Source organism: Eucyclogobius newberryi, unplaced genomic scaffold (genome assembly GCF_026437365.1).
Source record: "Eucyclogobius newberryi isolate DKJ021-1_F unplaced genomic scaffold, fEucNew1.0.hap1 SCAF_5, whole genome shotgun sequence".
Classification (NCBI taxonomy): Eukaryota; Metazoa; Chordata; class Actinopteri; order Gobiiformes; family Gobiidae; genus Eucyclogobius; species Eucyclogobius newberryi.
In genome coordinates this window covers 17,687,168-17,707,174 of record NW_027316167.1, presented here as the reverse complement: position 1 = coordinate 17,707,174, position 20,007 = coordinate 17,687,168, and the positions used below count along the sequence as shown (strand labels likewise).

The following is a 20,007-nucleotide window of genomic DNA, read 5'->3' as shown; positions in this document are numbered from 1 at the left end:
GGGCTGAGAGGGATGCACAGCTCCTGCACTTGACAACCAGAGCCCCGTGTCTGAGGAACCCTGGGAAAGCAGCCTGAAATCGTAAGTATTTGCATCTTTACTCAAATAGCCAAGGGTATACTTTCTGTGTGTAGTTTTAAAACTTTTTTTAGACTTTTTTGCCAGTTATTATCCCATGTGTGCACTTGGTTTCAACCGTTCCCATTCATTTAACCCACGCATTTTACAATTAAAGCTGACTGTGAATTCAAACATGCCAAGAATTATCATCAGTATGTTCTCAATTTTGTCCACAATCGTGCATTATGTTCAGAGATTTTACATTATGTTCCACTCCTATTTAAATCCATGTAGTCTTCAGTGACTCTTCTACAGCACGGCAGGTAATAAACTTTTAATTCCTGGTTTATTTTGTCTGGAAGAGGCCGAGGAAAAGGGTGACAGCAGCTTACAGACATGCCCCAAATGTTCAGCTCAAACCTTTTGTTCTCCTTGTTGAGATATTTGGGACCCAAGTTGCAGGATACTTTTTAAAATGAACTTGTTACTTTTGCATTTTTTTATCCGGAAATTCCAAAGGTATAGAACATTTTTCACGCAGCGATGCAAAAAGATAGTCAATCCCACACATTTTTCAGGTAGGCTGGGCTGTAATTTCTAACCATTCTCCATAACCGCCAGTTAGACTGTGAAGACGTTCCAGTTTATTGGGACGGCAATTAAAGGCTGTGAAATACCACTGAAGCAAATCTGACTTTGTAGACATTAAATTAAATGAGGTGAGAAACCAAAGCTACATGCTTGGGCTTGTGTCCGTTCCTGCGTGTGTTTACTGACAGACCTTACACTCTGCAGCAGCATAAAGGCGGCTATGTCTGGTAGCGAGGCCACTGTGCGACCTTTGGCTTCTCTTCCCAGCAGTGCCGTCCTGTAGCAGAAGTGTGAATATTGCACCTGGATGTTTAGTTGGAGACAGAGGCGCTCGTGCCCTGCTGGTCAACCTGTAAACCCAGCTCAAAGTTGACAGGCATCCCCTCTCCCAAGTCCCTGTCTCCAGCATATATTTACAAAAGGGTCCTTCTTCCTACATGCCATCGCAGTCGGACAGGGGGCCTTGGACATCCCGCTGTTGGGTCCAGAAACAGATGTGTGCTACATTCACACTGGCTTCGAACCCCAGATCAGATTGCGCTCCACACTGAGACAGTTCACGCGCTCTGACTGACTGACACAGATCAGACAGACCAGTTACACACAACAGAATCTAGACCAAATATAAGATTTTTGAAATGTTTTGACAATTATAAGGTAACAACACACATATTACTGTTGTGGTTCTCAAACTATGATACTCTCTTTTTCAGGAGACAATTACCGGTCGGCAAATTATGATGTCTATTTTGCTTTTAGAATCTTTTTTACACTTAAATATTCTCTTAGTGGCAAAGGTTACGCACATTTGTTACAATGCACCAGTGAGATTGTTTATAAAAAAGAACAAAAGGTGCGATAAAACCTGAAGTGTTCAGACTGTGTATAGTAAAAAAGCTTTTAATTATTAAATGATTTGTTGAACATTTAAATTATTGATTAGTTCTTTTATAATTTGATTGGCTGCACACATTATTTTATCTAATCATATTTAATTGGAATAATTTGGAGTCACTTATTTTAATTTCTGCTCTAAATTGTTTGAAAAAAATCTTCACAGCACCAATCAACTTTGACCCTGGTGGTCTTGTCTATTGCCAGTTTCCAGGTTCTCAAAACCTCATGTCATGTAACTCATGTGTTCAAGATTAAGCCCAATTTGCCCTGGACTTCATTTGGTACATGTTAAACACGGGTTTCCTTTCCCATAGTGCCATGGCATGTCCTACTTCCTCCGTCTTCACGCTGTTTGGGATTTATGATGGTCTTGTTGTTCATTATCTACAGTTGTTCATGAAGTGTAGACTCAGTATAAAATGTACCACACGTGCCAGCGGTGGTGCTGCCAGTCTGGTTCCTAACATCTGTTCACCAGGTGGGATTTGACTCTACATGAGTACGATACAGCGCTGCTATGACAAAGCGTTTGGAAGAGCGCTTATTAACTGAAGAGAATGATGTGTTGGTCTCATTTGAAGTGCTGGACATAATTGTGGAAATATGTGATTTTGGACTTTTTATGATATAGACATGACCAGAACTAAAGAATAGCTGCATTTTTAGAGAATAGATACAAATGACTTGCAAAATACAATTTTAACACTGTATTTTGAATATATTTTATTATTGTGATATTCTTCAAGGCTATGTTACAATTTGGAATTTAAGCTTTTCTTAGATTAAATGGTAAATCATTATTCAATGGTTAAATTTGTATTGCACTTTTCTACCTCTGCTGGGACTCAAAGCACTTTACATCAGTGTGAGTGAGGAAAGGTGGACTGAATGTTACAGTTATGGTTGTTCTCTTTCCTTATATGTCCTTATTTTCTTCTGTCTTAACACAAGCACTGACCCAGGGCTAATGTTGCCATTACTCCTCTTGATTAGCAGCAAATATTACAAACAAAGCATGTCTCCACATGGGGCTGAAGCTTCACAATGGAGCCTGCTTTGGGAGCAGAACAAATGAGCCATGCAGGTACCAGGAGACCCGCTGTAACTGTGGGTCTTATTAAGCCCGAGTCTCCAGTCAGAACTCTAATCCCTTTGATTAATGATGCTGTTGTTGGGGTACAGCGAGGGCGCGAGTGTAAAATGTGCTTTCATGGCTCGTGTTAAGGTTTTTGAGCTGGCTGGCTCTGAAATAATAATAGAAATAATATCTGTACCAAGCATGATTTGGTAATAAAACCTTCAAGTCAATATACCACAACTTTTACAAAATATTACATATGTTTGTGTGGGAGTTTGCCAGAGGTTAATTGTTATGTCTAATCAAAGTGTTTTGGTGAAGGGTCCAGCCACCTGCTTGTCTCCACAGAGATGTTTTTGCTTCGGGGTTTTTTAATTGAAAAGACTACAGCCAAGTGTCTATCAGCAAAATCATGTTGTCTGGGGCAGAGTTTGGATTTTGGAGGAAGAAATGTTTAAAATGACACTATTAGAAGTCGTTGTTGTTGTTGTTGTTGTTGTTGTTGTTGTTGTTTCTGCTGCTGCTGCTTCTGCTTCTGCTGCCGTTGTTCATTGGATCAATAAGGAAAGCCATTTTAAAGCTATTTTAAAGAAAAGGTAATATCGACTCCAACAAAATTGAGCCCTACCTAGAATGTTGCACAGAATAGCATTAGATTATTAAGGCAAGCATATGTTTTTCAAGTGTAAGATAGATCAGTCTAATATCATACTTCCAGAAAAAGCAATAACATCTCCATGGAGACGAGCAGTTAGCGTACCCTCCACCAAAAAAGTGACATGCTACCTTCAATGAATAATATTGTCATAATATCAGTGGCAAACCAAACGTACATTCTGTAATTGCTAGTGTTTTTGGCACATGGCATTTTTATCATGCAGATCAATGTCTGAAGTCATAGAGTCAAATGTGGTTCCACAGGAGCTGAATCATGAAGAGTGAAGTGGAAGTGAGTTCTGACAGAGCCGAGAGCCCGAGGCAGCTCACAGGTCTGGGACTGAACGGTGTCGCTGGCCAAAGATTCAAGTACTATGGTCCAGGCCTCACCAGCCCTCAGGAGTACAGCCAGTGGCTCCCCTTTCGACACGACGCCAGCTTGCTGCCCATGAAGGAGGATCTGGCACTGTGGCTCAACACTATCACGGGTAAGGATGTTCAATACTACTTAATGCGTCTTTCACTCAAAACCACAAACCTCTATAGCTGATGTGTGTAAATGGGTGAATGGTTCCTTGATGTAAAGCACTTTGAGCGCCCTCAAGCTAGAAAAGTGCTATGTCAATGTTTTTATATAAACATTTTAATGACATTTACCATTTATTTATTGTAGTCTTTAATTTGGCTTGTTATGTAATGCTGCTCATGCATTTTTTGAAATACATTTTTCTGTCAATATTATTGCTTATGATGATATTTCCCTTCAAAATTAAGCTCCTGTGACAGGCGTACAAACACTGCAGTCAAATGAGAGACAGAGGCACATTCACTTATCCTGGAGCGTTGAAATGCACGTCCTGGGCAGAGCTCCGGGAACATCACGGAAAGCGGATGTTCCTGCACCGCTTTAGTGCAAGGCGAGGTTCGACCTAAGTGTCGGTTACATGCCTGGACCTGTGAGGAGTGACATGGATTTAGGACTTCTTTCTGACTGATTGTTTGTTTTTACAATCATAATTATTTCCAGACAGCTTGCACATCATAGAGAACTGAGGATTTAACAACATGGGAGGTGATCCCATCATAAACAAAACTGCAAACTCATTGAATGTTTGCGTGCCCATCTTGACATTCCTGTGGTTGTGTTGGTATCTATAAATCTGTACTACACAGATTCCTGCACTGGTGTTGTCATTCAGCTAACATTTCATACTCTGTTTTGATAGTAAGGAACTAGCTTGATACTCAACACCAATTTCAATATCACTATGATATATTTCTTAAGTACAAACATTGAGTTCTATTTAAAGGGAACATGTTATGTAACTGTGTTTTATTATCATTTGTATTATTTTGTTATTTGAAACATGAAGTCTCCATTTGACACTTGTTGGGTTTAACATGTAAAGAGTGTCAAAAACATGTAGAGGAAAATCCTGCTTGTTATGGTGAAATCAAATGAATAGTAGTTCTTAAAGAACATGTTGTCTTCGACTAGTTCTGATATAGATCAAGACAGTTCTCAGGAAATGTCCACATTTGTCCGATTTTGTGAGGTTTTTTTTTAATCAATACTTGTTCACATCTAGTTTAGCTACTTTCAGTATTGGTTAGTATCTGGCCTGGGTATTGATACTTTTGAGAACCCTATAATGCGTATATAATATATACAACATACATTTAATTCTTTATATGACCAAAGCTATAATTCTATACTTTGTCAGTTGACTCTCTAAAGCTCAGATCTTATTATACTATAAAAAACATTTACATTTGATAAATACTGAGCCCCAAAAATATTGTACCAGCTTTTATTTATTTCAAAGATGAGTGATTATCTTGACAGGGTTATATACTACATACATTTCACATTATTATCACTTGTTGCCTGCAGACGTGGACCTCACAGCGGACAGCCTGATGGACCAACTCGACAACGGCATTGTCCTCTGTCGCCTTGCACAGGTGCTGCAGGACAAGATGATGCAGGCAAACAACAGCAAGGTATGTAGTGTATCGTGTCGTGGTACGTTTTCAAATGAGTATTGATCAGTATAGTAGGATGAGAGGTTTTGATACTTTAGACAACAATTAAGTTTGTCTGAAACTTTGAAGTGTTTGGGTGCAGCTTGTTCATATAAATGAGGCGAGTGCAGGTGAGGCGTGTGATCTGTTTTACAAGAACATGTCTATTGACGTCACAGTGAAAGCCTGTGGAGAGGGGAGAGGCTCAGACCACTGAACAGGTCAGGGCTGAGGACATTGGATTGAGCTTTGTTTAAATCCTTTCATGTTCCTCTGTGAAGCTTCACTCAGTCCACAGTGTCTGATAATTCTGCAGCAAAAGGAAACTGGCTTGGTTCTAATACGAATGCTTTCCCTGGTTCATCCTGCAGTTTCCACTGCACACGCAGAACAGTTTTCCTTTGTTTCATTTTAATCTAATGGAGATCTGGAGATGGCTCGCTGTTCTGAAATTGTCTACAGTCATTCCTGCGCCATTTAAATCTTGTTTGGAGTCAGGGCTGGGGGATATGGGGGGAAAAAAAGATTAGATTTTCAAATCAGTTTTCTTTATTCTTTTCAAAAAAACAACATAAAAATGGCTTTTAGTAATGATGTTATGTGATCATTAACTACACAGTATGCATGGGCATAATGCCTCTAAAAATAGAAACGTTCTGATCCCTGCGACAATCTACTTTTTTTGTGAAATCACCATATTGTGATTCAATAATTTTCTGTATAATGCCGCTTCATGCTTAAGCTCTTTTCCATACTCCTTCAGTCATGTCATCTGAGTGAGTGACAAGTTGATTTAATCAATTACAGGGAAGTTACAACTTTTCGAAAGAAAGATCACACTTAATTTGCACCTCTCGATTTGAAACCCTCAAGCACACTGTATAATGACGATTGGACATCACTTTATCTCTCAATCTTCTGATTAATCTCTCTGATTAGAGGTGGGCGTATTATGAATGTTGTTTTTGAGAGATTATGGTTTATAAAAGCAGATTAGAAATGAAGACGTTTAAAAAAATATATTTCTGCACTTTTACGGGTAATTTTACAGTCATTTCACAATTTACACATTTAAAGACATGTTTAAACGTATTCATGTAGGACTGACATAATATCTTCTGATTATATAGGAGGATTCTAAAAATTAGATAAAATATTTTTTTGTCAAACATTTTTGGGTAAAATTGCCCACCCCTAGTTTGGAGCAATGTTTGAATTTCTAGGATTAAATCTGATACATGTTTGAACTATTAAATGGCACTGGACTGGAAAGCATTCAATTGTTCATTCTTATTATTCTCTTGTACATGAACTTCATTTTTACATCATATTTATTTACTTTGTGTAAGAAACCATTAAACCCTTCCCTTTGTGTCCACGCTCCCACAGCACTTCATCAGGAGGGTCATCCACTGGAGATCAGACGCCACATCAGGCTCATTTTTTGCTAGAGACAACACAGCCAACTTCCTCTACTGGTGTCGGAAAATTGGTGTGGATGAAGCTTATCTTTTTGAGTCTGAGGATTTGGGTAAGTTTAGACATGTTGAGGCACAAACATGAAACAACTAACCTCCCAAAAACAAGGCTTTCTAAACCAGACAGTCATAAACATTGCGTGTTTCTCTTGTTCTTTTGATAATGCAGCCATAAAGGATGTCTCACACAGGTGAATATTCTAACTGTAATTTATGCAGTACGTTGCTGTAATAGCTCCACCCACTGCCCCATGGTAGAGGAACAACTGTCTGGGATAGTCACTGTCAAATGTTCTAATAAAAAAACGTACAATATGGACATCACGCCTGGTTCCTGCAGCTTTATGCTTCTCACCCAATAAATTGTCTCTTAAAGTGCATTAGGTGGTATCATACTGGGCTTTTTCCTGAACTAGATGCAATAAAAGTTGGGTACAGGGCCTTTAAAGGAGACATGTTATGCTTTTTTCCCCCCAGCCCTTTGTAATAAACTAAAACATACATATAATTCATAAACCCCACCTTGTCGTAGTTGCATTTCACCATAGCAAGCAGTGGATTTGCTTACTTTTTATTGTAAAACTAATTCCCTTACAACAATCCTGTATGACTTTGAGTTAGTATAGGAAAGTGGGTGACATTTTCCTCACTCAAGCCCAAGATGCAGGACAACACAGGATTACTCAGCCATGCATAGATCAATCTAAATACAACTCCACTTCACTCACTTGCAATCTTGCAGTGTCGCACGATGTGGCTGTGAGTGACTTGCTGTCTTGTCAGTGGATTTACACAGGTTTTGTCCGTCTGCAGTTTGACTTCTTCAGGACAGTATCCCAGATGTGAGAGAGTGAAAAGACTCCCTCGTCCCGGTTTATTGTCCCAAACATTGTCGCTGGATTAAGGAGGCAATTATAAACCAGGACGAGGCTTTTTACTCTGTCACGACTGTCAGGTAAACATACTGTAGTCTGAAAAAAGAACTGTTTCATTAAATGATCAGAAAACAACCTCATAACATAAAAAACATAAAAGCTCATAAAGGTTGATTTTGCATAATGACAAAGCAAAGTTAAAAATTTATTTATTATCCAAGTATTCCATATCTGTAGATTTTTATTGGTTCAACGATTTAGGACATATGAATAAATTGTAAAAACGCAAAATCGTACATGTCTACCCCAGCTTTTCTCATTTAGTTTGTGGTGTTTTGATGTTGTGAGTGCAGTGTCTGGCTGTGCACTGATGCCTGGATGCACCGGCACCCTCTTGCCTTCAGCCGTTCACCCAGAGCACACACAAGTTTCATCTCAGCTTCAAAGGCAGATTCACAATAGCAGCAATGCACACCATGAAACTTGCCCTTTATTCAGACTGTGGCTTCTTTTCAGGGAGACATACTTTTATCTCTGGAAACATCTTTTTTCTATGAGGATGACTCACTTTTTATGTCTCGCCTCCACCACCCCCTCCCTTATTTGTTTGTACGACACGCATTTTGTGGGAAGTCCTGCAGAAGCAGCCTCGGGAAGTGTGTCTGTGTCTGATAGAGCTGAGCCGGATCGCAGCCAGGTAAAGCACATTCAATCATGCATAAACCAGGTGGGAATTATATCAAAAATGAGATCATATTGTGAATGTTGTTTTGAAGATATGACAAATATTATTGTTCATAGTATAAATGCTACAAAAAGAGCTGATCAAAAAAGGAAATTGAAAAAAGTGTTTCAAATAAGGTTTTAACAATTTCTGCACATTTGTGATTCATGTTGTAGACATTTCATATTTGTCTGAGAATTGATTCTCAACTAATGTTCAAAGACATGTTTTAACAAATGTATGTTAGATTGACACAGTAGAGTTGTTATCAGTGCAGTTGAGTACTGTTTTTTGTCAATATCTCCCACCCCTAATGTAGAATCATAATAAATCAGCCTTTTACAAGACTATCATCTGCTGTTATTTTGCCTATTATCTGCTGTTATTTTGCCTAAACTTTGCAGGTACGGCGTGGAGCCTCCAGGTTTGGTGAAGTTGGAGAGAGAGATTGAGAGGGAAGAGGCCGGTCTGTCGCCATTGTCCCCGTCGTCTCTGTCCTTGTTCCCCTCTCCTTCTTTCAGTCCTCCTCCACCTCCCACACCTTCCCCCACACCCCCATCCCCGCTGCTTCTCACCATCACAACTCCATCTGAACCTGCTCCTGCTCCCAAACCTGCAAGCCCACCTCCTCCTGCTCCTGTTCTTCCATCTCCCAGTCCTGCTACAACCTCCAGCGCGACACAAACTCCCGTGTTTATTCCCCTGAGCACCAAGACCACGCCTGCTTCACCGCTGCTGCCAACACCAGCTCCATGTCAAATCCCAGTGCCTGCTGCCAGAGTCTCTGCACTGATCATCCAGTCTCCCCCAATAACACCATCCATCACCCCATCCACGACCCCACGGACCTCCAACAAATCTACAAAAAGACGGAGCACAAACACCAACAATCTTTTGGATGATATTGTAAGAACTTTGATTACATTATATTAATATTACACATGCAAATGTACTTTCTCTAACCTTTGTAACTTCTAGGTTCGAAACATTGTGGAGAACCCTCCATGCACTTGTCCTACCAGGTTTCCTGTTGAAAAGCAGCCAAAAGGTTGTTATCGAATTGGGGAAAAGGTTCTCTACATTCGAGTAAGTATCTTCACTTTGTAAAATAATCACAAACGAATTTCCTCATTATGCTGATAGGCTATTTCCCCAAACGTAATTATACTTCTGTTGGACATATTAGCTATTGCATGAAACTAAATAAATGACCTGGTTGTTATTAGTTGAGGCAGCAACAAGTGCCCTGAATCGAGCCGTATGGGATGCTGCCTCTCACGAGTCTTACACCACCAATATGTGTGGTACAAAGGCTCGAGAAATGGCCATCTTGGAGGCTGGGTTGCTTGGCAACCAATGGACAGGATAAGACCGTGCTCACAATGGTTTTATTCAGTACTGAGACCTTCAACTCTGAGTTCAGACCTGAAGGCAAAACAAACATGTCACTATAAAGATGGTTTTCACTAAGATAAGAGTACTGGAAATGCCAGCTCTTCTGGGATTGGAACTGATTCTATGTGAGCATGATCTTGTATGTGGAAACTATGATATAATAATATATATTACATAGTGCAACTTACCACAATGGTTAGTTTCTTGTTAGCCACAGAGAGGTCTATTAGGTAAGTGGTTACTAGTTGTATCCATTGAATTCCCTCTAAATTGTATTGAAAAACATTTGTCTAACTCACCTCAGTAATCAATGTGTCAGTGTCAGTTAGCGTGCGACACAGTAGCAGCTCCATTCACCCGACTGACAGACATCTTATTTTTGGGGTTGGTTAGGGTCAAACACCACCTGTTTCTGCAAAGATAACAAGAACATTACGAGGGAGTGCACGTCTGAACAGAACAGGGGAAACAACCAAGTCCAAAATCACATGTAAAATATGTTATGTTTAAAAAGTAGACATTGAGACTTTTATTTTTGGCTTTAAGTAAATTATGAATTGATTTGTTCATCACCATATACTGTACATGGTATGGAGCACAAACTTTAACAGTTACCGATAATGGTGATTCACATGAATGAGATAAAATGGCATGTTAACAGAAAATTTTAACAAATCGTGACTGCTGTAATGTATTGTTATGCACATTTCAGCAGCTGTGAATTTCCCCCACATTAAGCTACTGTATGCATGAATCCATCCATTACCTTGTTGCACACACGTACCTGCATGAAAGGCAATGTGGCATGATCCTCAATTACCGCGCTGCGTGATTAGCAGAGTGTCGCTCCGAGGGAAATGTGTGCAAACCTTTCTAAAGAGCAGATACTATTGATTACACAGAAGTCATTAGCCAGGGTTTTTTAATAAGACAGCTTGTTAATGAGTGACCCAAGCATGACAAACCCCCTCCCCTTTTGTCTCTCCCCTCTCCCCCATTTCCACTGGAGACTATTCAATCATGTCAGCTCTGGAGTGCACCTCTATTCTTTGTGATGAAAAGGAAAAGGCTTTTCTTTCTTCTCGTGCTCAATTAGGCTTCTGGTATTGTATGAGGAGTCTGGCTATGTCAATAGAAGGAAATACATTAGACAGACTTAAAATATAATCTATCTCAATGATTATCAGAAACATCTGAAAACCGTAAAAGGTGACATTAGGGACAATAGAAGCAAACCTTAGTGTGCATTATGTTACATGTGTTTTTAATGGCAGTCTGAGCTGCCTGATCTTATTGAGTAGAAAGACTTTAAGTTTAGTTTATTATATTACATTGAATGACTTGAGGGCTGGATGAAATTGTGCTGGTCATTAAAGTGTCTTCAAATGTTTATAGAACTTACCTGTAGATTAATCTGTAAAGATTGCAGGCCTCTAAGCTTTTTGATTACCGTAATATTATATATTATTTCGAAAACTTCGAAAAGAGAAAATAAAGAGATTGGGCTTAAAAAGAAACATTTACATGGCTCTAAATCCCCTTCAATAGTAAAATAAACCCTCTGTAAGGGGTTCATTGTTCCATCTGTATATACCCTGTGTGTGATGTGATTAGTGCATGCTCTTCTACTGTACTGTTAAATTACTGGTGGCTGCAGCTAAACTCTGCCCCCTACTGGAACTTACAGAAACTGCCTCGTCTCCCATTTTAGCACACTGTATTTTTAAACAGAAACTCAAGCTGGAATCAATGGGAGCTCTGGGGGACACAGGGGAACCCAGACACTGGTTTATAGGCTGCAGATGCAGGACAGTCCTATATGCTCCAGGGGCCAGGGCCTTTCTGCTCACAGATACAGTCTGGAGGGCAAAGATGGCTCTTCAAGATTACTGCACTCTACACAGGCCTTTTTTCACAGTAAATGCTTGAACTATCTGAAGGTCAGTGGTCCGAATCCCACTTCTGAAAATACACGTGGTGTTGGTGATTCAATTACAGATCCCACAGGTGCAATGTTATTGTGTCCTGGGGCAACACACTTCACTTGCCTGTAGTGTCTGTGTGCACTGGTGAATGAGTGTGATGTCAAGCGATTTGAGTACCATTGGAGGTTGTTAACAGCTATAAAAATGTGTCCAACAACTCTAGAATGTACAGTGTACGGTTGTACACACACACACACACACACACACCTGACAAAATTTATGTTTTCATCTGCATCACCTCCTCAATACACGCCTGGCCTCAGTCGGCCCCTGTCGGCATAAACATGTCGCTCTGTGGACTCAGCTGCAGTACCACAAACTGGCCACTAGTCAAACTGGATCATGATAACCTGGTTTATTTAGTCAGTGAGCCTAGCCCCTCTTTAGTGACCTCTGTGACCTCAGCTTGACCTCCCGTGCCCTGCACAGATACAGAGGCTCAGCAGGTGGAGCTGCTGAGCCAGTGGTTTCTGCCTTCAAAGCTCCAAAGTGTTTGTTACTGTGAGCGGCGTCTTGTGTTGCGTTTTCCTGAAACTGAATTGACGTTCGAAAAGAGAGTGCCACCTGCAGGAGGTAGTGCAGCTCAGGTCCAGGTCCTGTCACTCCTGTTGCACCTGTCTCACCTGTCCCTTTGTTCCTACACCTGTCACTCCGTTTTCCCCAGTCGATGCTGCAGCTCCAACACTTCACAGGTCAACTGTCCAGGGGTTAGGGTTAACAGCAGGAGAACACAGGGAGAACATCAAGGGAACACTGGGAGAACACCAGGAGAACACCTGGAGAATGTCTGAAAAACACCAGGTGAACAGCAGAAGCAGATTAGGAGAACACCGGGTGAACATCAAGAGAACACCAGGAGAACACCAGGAGAACACAGGGAGAACATCAAGGGAACACTGGGAGAACACCAGGAGAACACAGGGAGAACATCAAGGGAACACTGGGAGAACACCAGGAGAACACAGGGAGAACATCAAGAGAACACCGGGTGAACATCAAGAGAACACCAGGAGAACACCAGGAGAACACAGGGAGAACATCAAGAGAACACCAAGAGAACACCGGGTGAACATCAAGAGAACACCAGGAGAACACCAGGAGAACACAGGGAGAACATCAAGGGAACACTGGGAGAACACCAGGAGAACGTCTGAAAAACACCAGGTTAACGACAGAAGCAGATTAGGAGAACACTGGGAGAACACCTGGAGAACATCTGGAGAACATCTGTAGAACACCAGAGGAACACCAGGAGAACACTGGTGAAAATAACTGCAGTATTTTGTAGAAACTTTTAAACAACTATTACGTTTCTATTTGAATAATGAACAAATAAAAATAACTTAAAGATGGATTTTCTCAAATCTAAATGTCTATCTTTACAGAATCAAGTGACCTTGCTTATATCTTTATTTCAATGGTAATTACAATTATTATTATTAATATCAATATTAATATCAACCTAATCTAGACCTAAACTTCAGAATTCTGAATCCCATCAAATGAAAGAGAACTGTGCCAGAATTCAGTTCAAAATTAGTATTCTGAACCTGTATTTGCAGTAGGACCTCTGTGTTTCTTTTGTCATGCTAAGTATATTACATCCGTACATGCTATTCACACAATATAAACCTTTCTCATAACAATGAAAAACATTCAAGCTCAAATATTTTGCCAAAAATAATGAAGAGGACTGATGTAATAACAATCACATTTTGGATAAAGCTGTTGTTTTGTTTAATTTGTTAGTGTCAGAAGCTTTTATTATGGCGAGTGCCCACATGAGGTTTATATCCTGTGATGTCATCAAGTTCACCTGTTTCAAAAGCTGAAAAAGTGTGAGTTTGTCTGTTGTCTGGTCTGCAGACACTGAGGAGTGAGTCCAATCATGGCTGGGTCGGTCTAATTTTGTCCAGAATTTAAAAATGTTTTCACTTAAGTAGCCTACTCTTTATTTATATATAAAAATAATAATAATAAAATAAAAAAGCAATAGATACAATTATAAAATCTCCTGGTTTGTTTATACATTTATAATTTTATATTGTTATAATTATTATAAATGTATAATAATTATAACAATATTTTATAATATGTTGGCAATGTGCAGGCCAGTGTGGTCCAATGTGCAGGCCAGTGTGGTCCAATGTGCAGGCCAGTGTGGTCCAATGTGCAGGCCAATGTGGGCCAATGTGCAGGCCAATGTGGGCCAATGTGAGCCAATGTGCAGGCCAATGTGGGCCAATGTGCAGGCCAATGTGCAAGCAGATGTGGGCCAATGTGCAGGCCAATGTGCAGGCCAATGTGCAGGCCAATGTGGGCCAATGTGCAGGCCAATGTGCTGGCCAATGTGCAGGCCAATGTGGGCCAATGTGCAGGCCAATGTGCAAGCAGATGTGGGCCATTGTGCAGGCCAATATGCAGGCCAATGTGCAGGCCAATGTGGGCCAATGTGCAGGCCAATGTGCGGGCCAATGTGCAGACCAATGTGGGCCAATGTGCAGGCCAATGTGGGCCAATGTGCAGGCCAATGTGCAGGCCAATGTGGGCCAATGTGGGCCAATGTGCAGGCCAATGTGGGCCAATGTGCAGGCCAATGTGCAGGCCAATGTGGGCCAATGTGCAGGTCAATGTGGGCCAATGTGCAGGCCAATGCGGGCCAATGTGCAGGCCAATGTGGGCCAATATGCAGGCCAATGTGGGCCAATGTGCAGGCCAATGTGGCCCAATGTGAAGGTCAATGTGGGCCAATGTGGTGGCCAAGGTGCAGGCCAATGTGCAGGCCAATGTGGGCCAATGTGCAGGCCAATGTGGGCCAATGTGCAGGCCAGTGTGGGCCAATGTTTTGTGCAGGTCAATGTGGGCCAATGTGCAGGCCAATGTGGGCCAATGTGCATGCCAATGTGGGCCAATGTGCATGCCAATGTGGGCCAATGTGGGCCAATGTGCAGGCCAATGTGGGCCAATGTGCAGGCCAATGTGCAGGCCAATGTGCAGGTCCGCATTTGGTCTAATTTTGCCCAAATGTGACCCAAGATCAGATTTTTTCATGACAGTGTTGAACAGCCGAAATCTGATTTTCTCAAATGTGACGAGGCCACTTTCCCATGTGTTACTTAAGATCTGATCTTTTACAAAGTGGCTGCAGTCTGAACATGCGGTTCACATTTATCTTAAGTTCTGCTCTGGAATAAAACAAGTGCCACATTTTTTAAATGGAAAAGACAGAAAAAAATGTATAAACCTTTCAAATGCCTGCCAGACAACAGCAGCAATGCTAGAGTGATTTGTAAAGTATAAAGATAAAATATCAGGGTGACCATACGCCTTTTTATGAAAGTCATTAAGTTTAGGAAATTACTTTGTGGTATATCATACTCATCAACTTACTCATTCAATTAGTTAAAGGAATTGTCATCAACAAAGTTTGGTAATTCCTTCCATGGAATACACTTTACTACCTCTTTATTGATTGTGATGTTTGGGTTATACCAAAGCGGCTAACCCTGACTTTTTTCCATACATTTTGTGACATTTTCTTCCACATTTTTTGACAATTCAATGTCTAGATTTATTTGAATGCTCTTTTTCTATGTTTAAATTTACCTATTATAAATATTATTGGCCCATCATATATTACATTATATTTAGCTACAATGTGATAACACAAAACTTTCATTAAAGTTTCCTATTATTTTTGTAATCAGGCAAGGGGCCTAACTTTGACGCTAGGGTTGGTTGGGACATTTATTTGTATCTATTTATTTAGGTTTATTTGATTGGGAAAAGTATGTTGCATGTTTTTTTTGTTTTGGGAGGGGGAACATTCTGAAGGCCACTGCCCATTCACTTTTGATTTCCCCTTTCCCCCTTCTGCGCTGAGGCTTCACACGCTCCAAATATGTTGTATTTTTGGGGGTTTAAAATATCCTAAACACCACTTGTCTGTGTCCGAAGAAAGAAAGATAAAAAGACAATGGAGGGTCACACTTTCAAGGAGTGCAAGAAGTGACTGTAGGGAAAAGAGTGATGAAAAGTCTGAAGAAGTTTGTAACTACAGATAGATAGAAAGCAAAGGGCATTGCAGCTGCGGGACCCTGCGCAAATGGGCTGCGTATAAGCTCTGGTTGTAATCAAATAAACATGGCATCTAAAACTTAACTGCCCTAAGTTACGGTTACATTGGTATCTGTCTCTGATCGTGTCTTTGTAAAGTCCTGGAAAAGCCATTTAAAAACCCTGATATCTGCACTGTCTGACTGCCCTGTAAGGCATTAAACTTTGTAAAAAACAATGAGCAAGAAAGAATTTTGCTTGCACAAATGTACAAAATATAATCCGTTGCAGCCTCCCATAGAAACAATATGTCTCTGCACAGCAATGCAGTTCTATTAGGCTATTGATGTCAGATTTTTCTCACTATACATTTGACCAAATGGTGGATTATGGGGACATTGCCTGCCAGCCAATCAGAATCCTTCTGTCTGTGTGTATGGAATTATGAGGACATGCAATGACAATGTTTATCCACCAGGGGCAGTATGTCTATCCACAAGTATACACAATAATCTTTTTTTTTGGTGTATTATGAGGACATTGGCTGTCTTCATAATCCCAATTGTCTTCATAGCGCTGCATGTATCCACAAAAAACAACACAAACACACACAACCACCCACACAAAAACCACACACACACAAACCACACACACACACACACACAAACAAACAAACCACACACACACACACACACACACAAACCACACACACACACACACAACCACACACACACAAACCACACACACACACACACACACACACACACAACCACACACAACCACACACACACACACAGACACACACACAAACCACACAAAAACCACACGCACACACACACACACACACACAACCACACACACACAACCACACACACACACACACACACACAACCACACACACACACACAAACCACACGCACACACACACACACAACCACACACACACAAACCACACACAACCACACACAAACCACACGCACACACACACACAACCACACACAAACCACACGCGCACACACACACACACACACAACCACACACAAACCACACGCACACACACACACAACCACACACACACAAACCACACACACACACACACAACCACACACAAACCACACGCGCACACACACACACACACACAACCACACACACACACACACACACAACCACACACACACACACAACCACACACACACAAACCACACACACACACACACAAACCACACACAAACCACACGCACACACACACACACACACAACCACACACACACAAACCACACACATACACACACAACCACACACAAACCACACGCACACACACACACACACAACCACACACACACACACAACCACACACACACACACACACACACAACCACACACACACACACAAACCACACGCACACACACACACACAACCACACACACACAAACCACACACACACACACACAACCACACACAACCACACACAAACCACACGCACACACGCACACAACCACACACACACACACACACACAACCACACACAAACCACACGCACACACACACACACACAACCACACACACACACACACACACACAACCACACACACACAAACCACACACACACACACAAACAACCACACACACACACACACACACACAACCACACACACACACACACACACACACACACAACCACACACACACAAACCACACACACACACACACACAACCACACACACACACAACCACACACACACACACACACACAACCACACACACACAAACCACACACACACACACACACAACCACACACACATTGGAACTGGTTAGCGCTTAATTCAAATCACAAATGGTTATAAGGTGACCGCTGACTTCGCTGAGCCCTGTACTACCACAATACTACCACAATCTGATACAGTCACAGTCTTTGCAATTTGCCTTTTATAAATCCTCTGGGATTTTTTTGCAATAAAATCTGCAATTTATATTCAGTGCATGCCTGACAGGCGACTGGTGTATCCGGGATGTCAGTCTTGACCCCTGTCCGCCTTAACATTTTAATCTGGCCGATGACAGCTGAGATGGGGTTTCCTCCTTTGTCCCTGACTGTGAGTGATTGACCCCCTCCTCATCCTCCGTCCCGCGCACATGGCACCTCTGCTATATCCTTGTATTATCACTTCCTTAATGGCTCTATAATGAAGGGTTTATTGGTGATAAGGCTAGAAAAGGGGGCGGGGCTGGCGCTGACAGGGGCAACCACAAGCTTAGCAATGCCCTCAGGGAAATCAGATGTCCGCTGGGAGTTGCTGAACTTATCTTAATTTCAGGCTTTCAGATTGTGGTTGCCATGGCAGCAGTTGGTTTTCCCTTTGTGAAGAAATATCGCGTGCATATTTGTTGATGTGTAGATGCAGACTACTGCCGACTACTGTTACCAGATAAACATATAGTGGATTTAGTATTTGAAAGTGGTGCTTATAAGTGCCTTTGTGATCGTATAATTGAAGTCTTTGTGAGTGAGTGAGTGCTTGATGTGTGCTCAGCTGGTGACGTGAGGTGTTGTTTCATTTGCTTTAATGAGATTTTGACAAAGCGTTCCAAGAAACCACTTGCCGTTCACTGCTAGCATCGAGGCAGGAGACTCTTACATGAATATTACATGAATGTGTTGTGGGAGCAAATGTTCCTAGGCTGTATGTCTACAGCCTTTCAATAGTATTTTAACAACTTTTGTTACAGTGACGTTCATCAGAGGAAAAATTATATTCAGACGGTAGTATAGCAATCTATCAGAAATGTGCTAAAACATGTCAATAAGTGCAATTAATGATCTATATGAAATGGCAATAAAATTACTCACTAAAGTGCAGAAAAAAATCTGATCTTTCTTCTTTCTCATGTTTTTTTAATGAACAATATTATCGTCATTCAAATTGTGCATATCTTCAAAACAACGCTAACAATATTTTTTGATATTTGTATACATTTGCCACCTTTAATAAAAAATTCAGTCAAAATTAAGTGTTTGAGTGCCCCCAAATCATTGTCTGTTCGGCTGTTTTCATTGTATGGTCGGTGGGAAATAGATCGAAAAATTATATTAATATCGTGAATGTTGAATAGCGAGTGTGTTCTTCATAGTTAAAAAAATAAATAAAAAATACATTAAAAAAAGTAAAAATGCTACAAATAGCTGATTCAAAAATAAAAGTGAGGCGATATTCCTGCACTTTTTGATTAATTTAACTGACATTTCCCTTTTGTCTGATAATGACAACCTCAACTAATACGTTGAAGACATGTTTTAACACATTTTCATTGGATTTACAGTACGTCTAACTACCATTATCAGAATACTCCAAAAACATATCGAGGTATTCATTTTTGTCAATATCCCCCAGCCCTATCTGTCAATTCTAATTTGGTTTTGTGCAATGCAGGCCAACAACATAATACATTTATTTGTATTGCATGGCTACTGTTGTTGGTAGTGCAATAATTACTTAGGCTTATTACTACTGCTGCTATGCCCCCATACAGACCTTCACTGATATTATGCTTTAAACGAGTCCACAAAGTACTAGCTCAGATGTGTAAAACGATGCTGTACTTTTAACTTCACTTTGTCTGTGACAGATGCTGAATGAGCGTCACGTGATGGTGCGAGTTGGAGGAGGCTGGGAGACCTTCCTGAGCTACCTGCAGAAACACGACCCGTGCAGAGGAGCGCCGAGCAGGTCCGAGGTCAGAGTGTGTCGGGACAGGGTCAAAACAGCACCTCTGCAGATGTCTCCAGACAGCTACATGGTGGTGGGAGCCCATTACCGAAATAAGAAGTAGGAGCAGTCTTAGGGTGCGTTCACACTTACACGTTCACCGCATCAAAAGTGTGACAAAACCAGGACAAAACTCAAAACTCAAACTCAATTAGCTCAGGATTAAACACGGACTGGCATCGACCAAACCACACACAGATCGCTCAATTTAGAACGAAATGCGTAGTTAAGTGTGAACGCACCTTCAAGCCCTCTTTTGAACAGGTACTTTGTAGTTTTAGGGGGTGGGATTTACAGAAAAGATGCTATTTTATTACCTCAAGTTTATATTTTTTGTACTGAAACTATTATCATCTGAAAAGCTGTCTTTATACTGTATATTCTGAATTGTAACTTTTAAAGGTTTTTCTTTGCCAGATA

The 20,007-nt window shown here is 41.0% G+C and overlaps 1 protein-coding gene across 1 annotated transcript; it reads left to right on the top strand.

Moving 5' to 3' along the window:
• On the top strand, positions 1-19,719 carry gas2b (growth arrest-specific 2b). The gene is made up of 8 exons (XM_072465065.1): positions 1-81; positions 3,548-3,771; positions 5,178-5,287; positions 6,698-6,839; positions 8,295-8,358; positions 8,790-9,291; positions 9,364-9,471; positions 19,448-19,719. Exons 2-8 carry the CDS (start codon positions 3,558-3,560, stop codon positions 19,649-19,651), a joined length of 1,344 nt encoding a protein of 447 aa, XP_072321166.1. The 5' UTR covers positions 1-81; positions 3,548-3,557; the 3' UTR covers positions 19,652-19,719.
• The last annotated feature ends 288 nt before the right edge of the window (positions 19,720-20,007 follow it).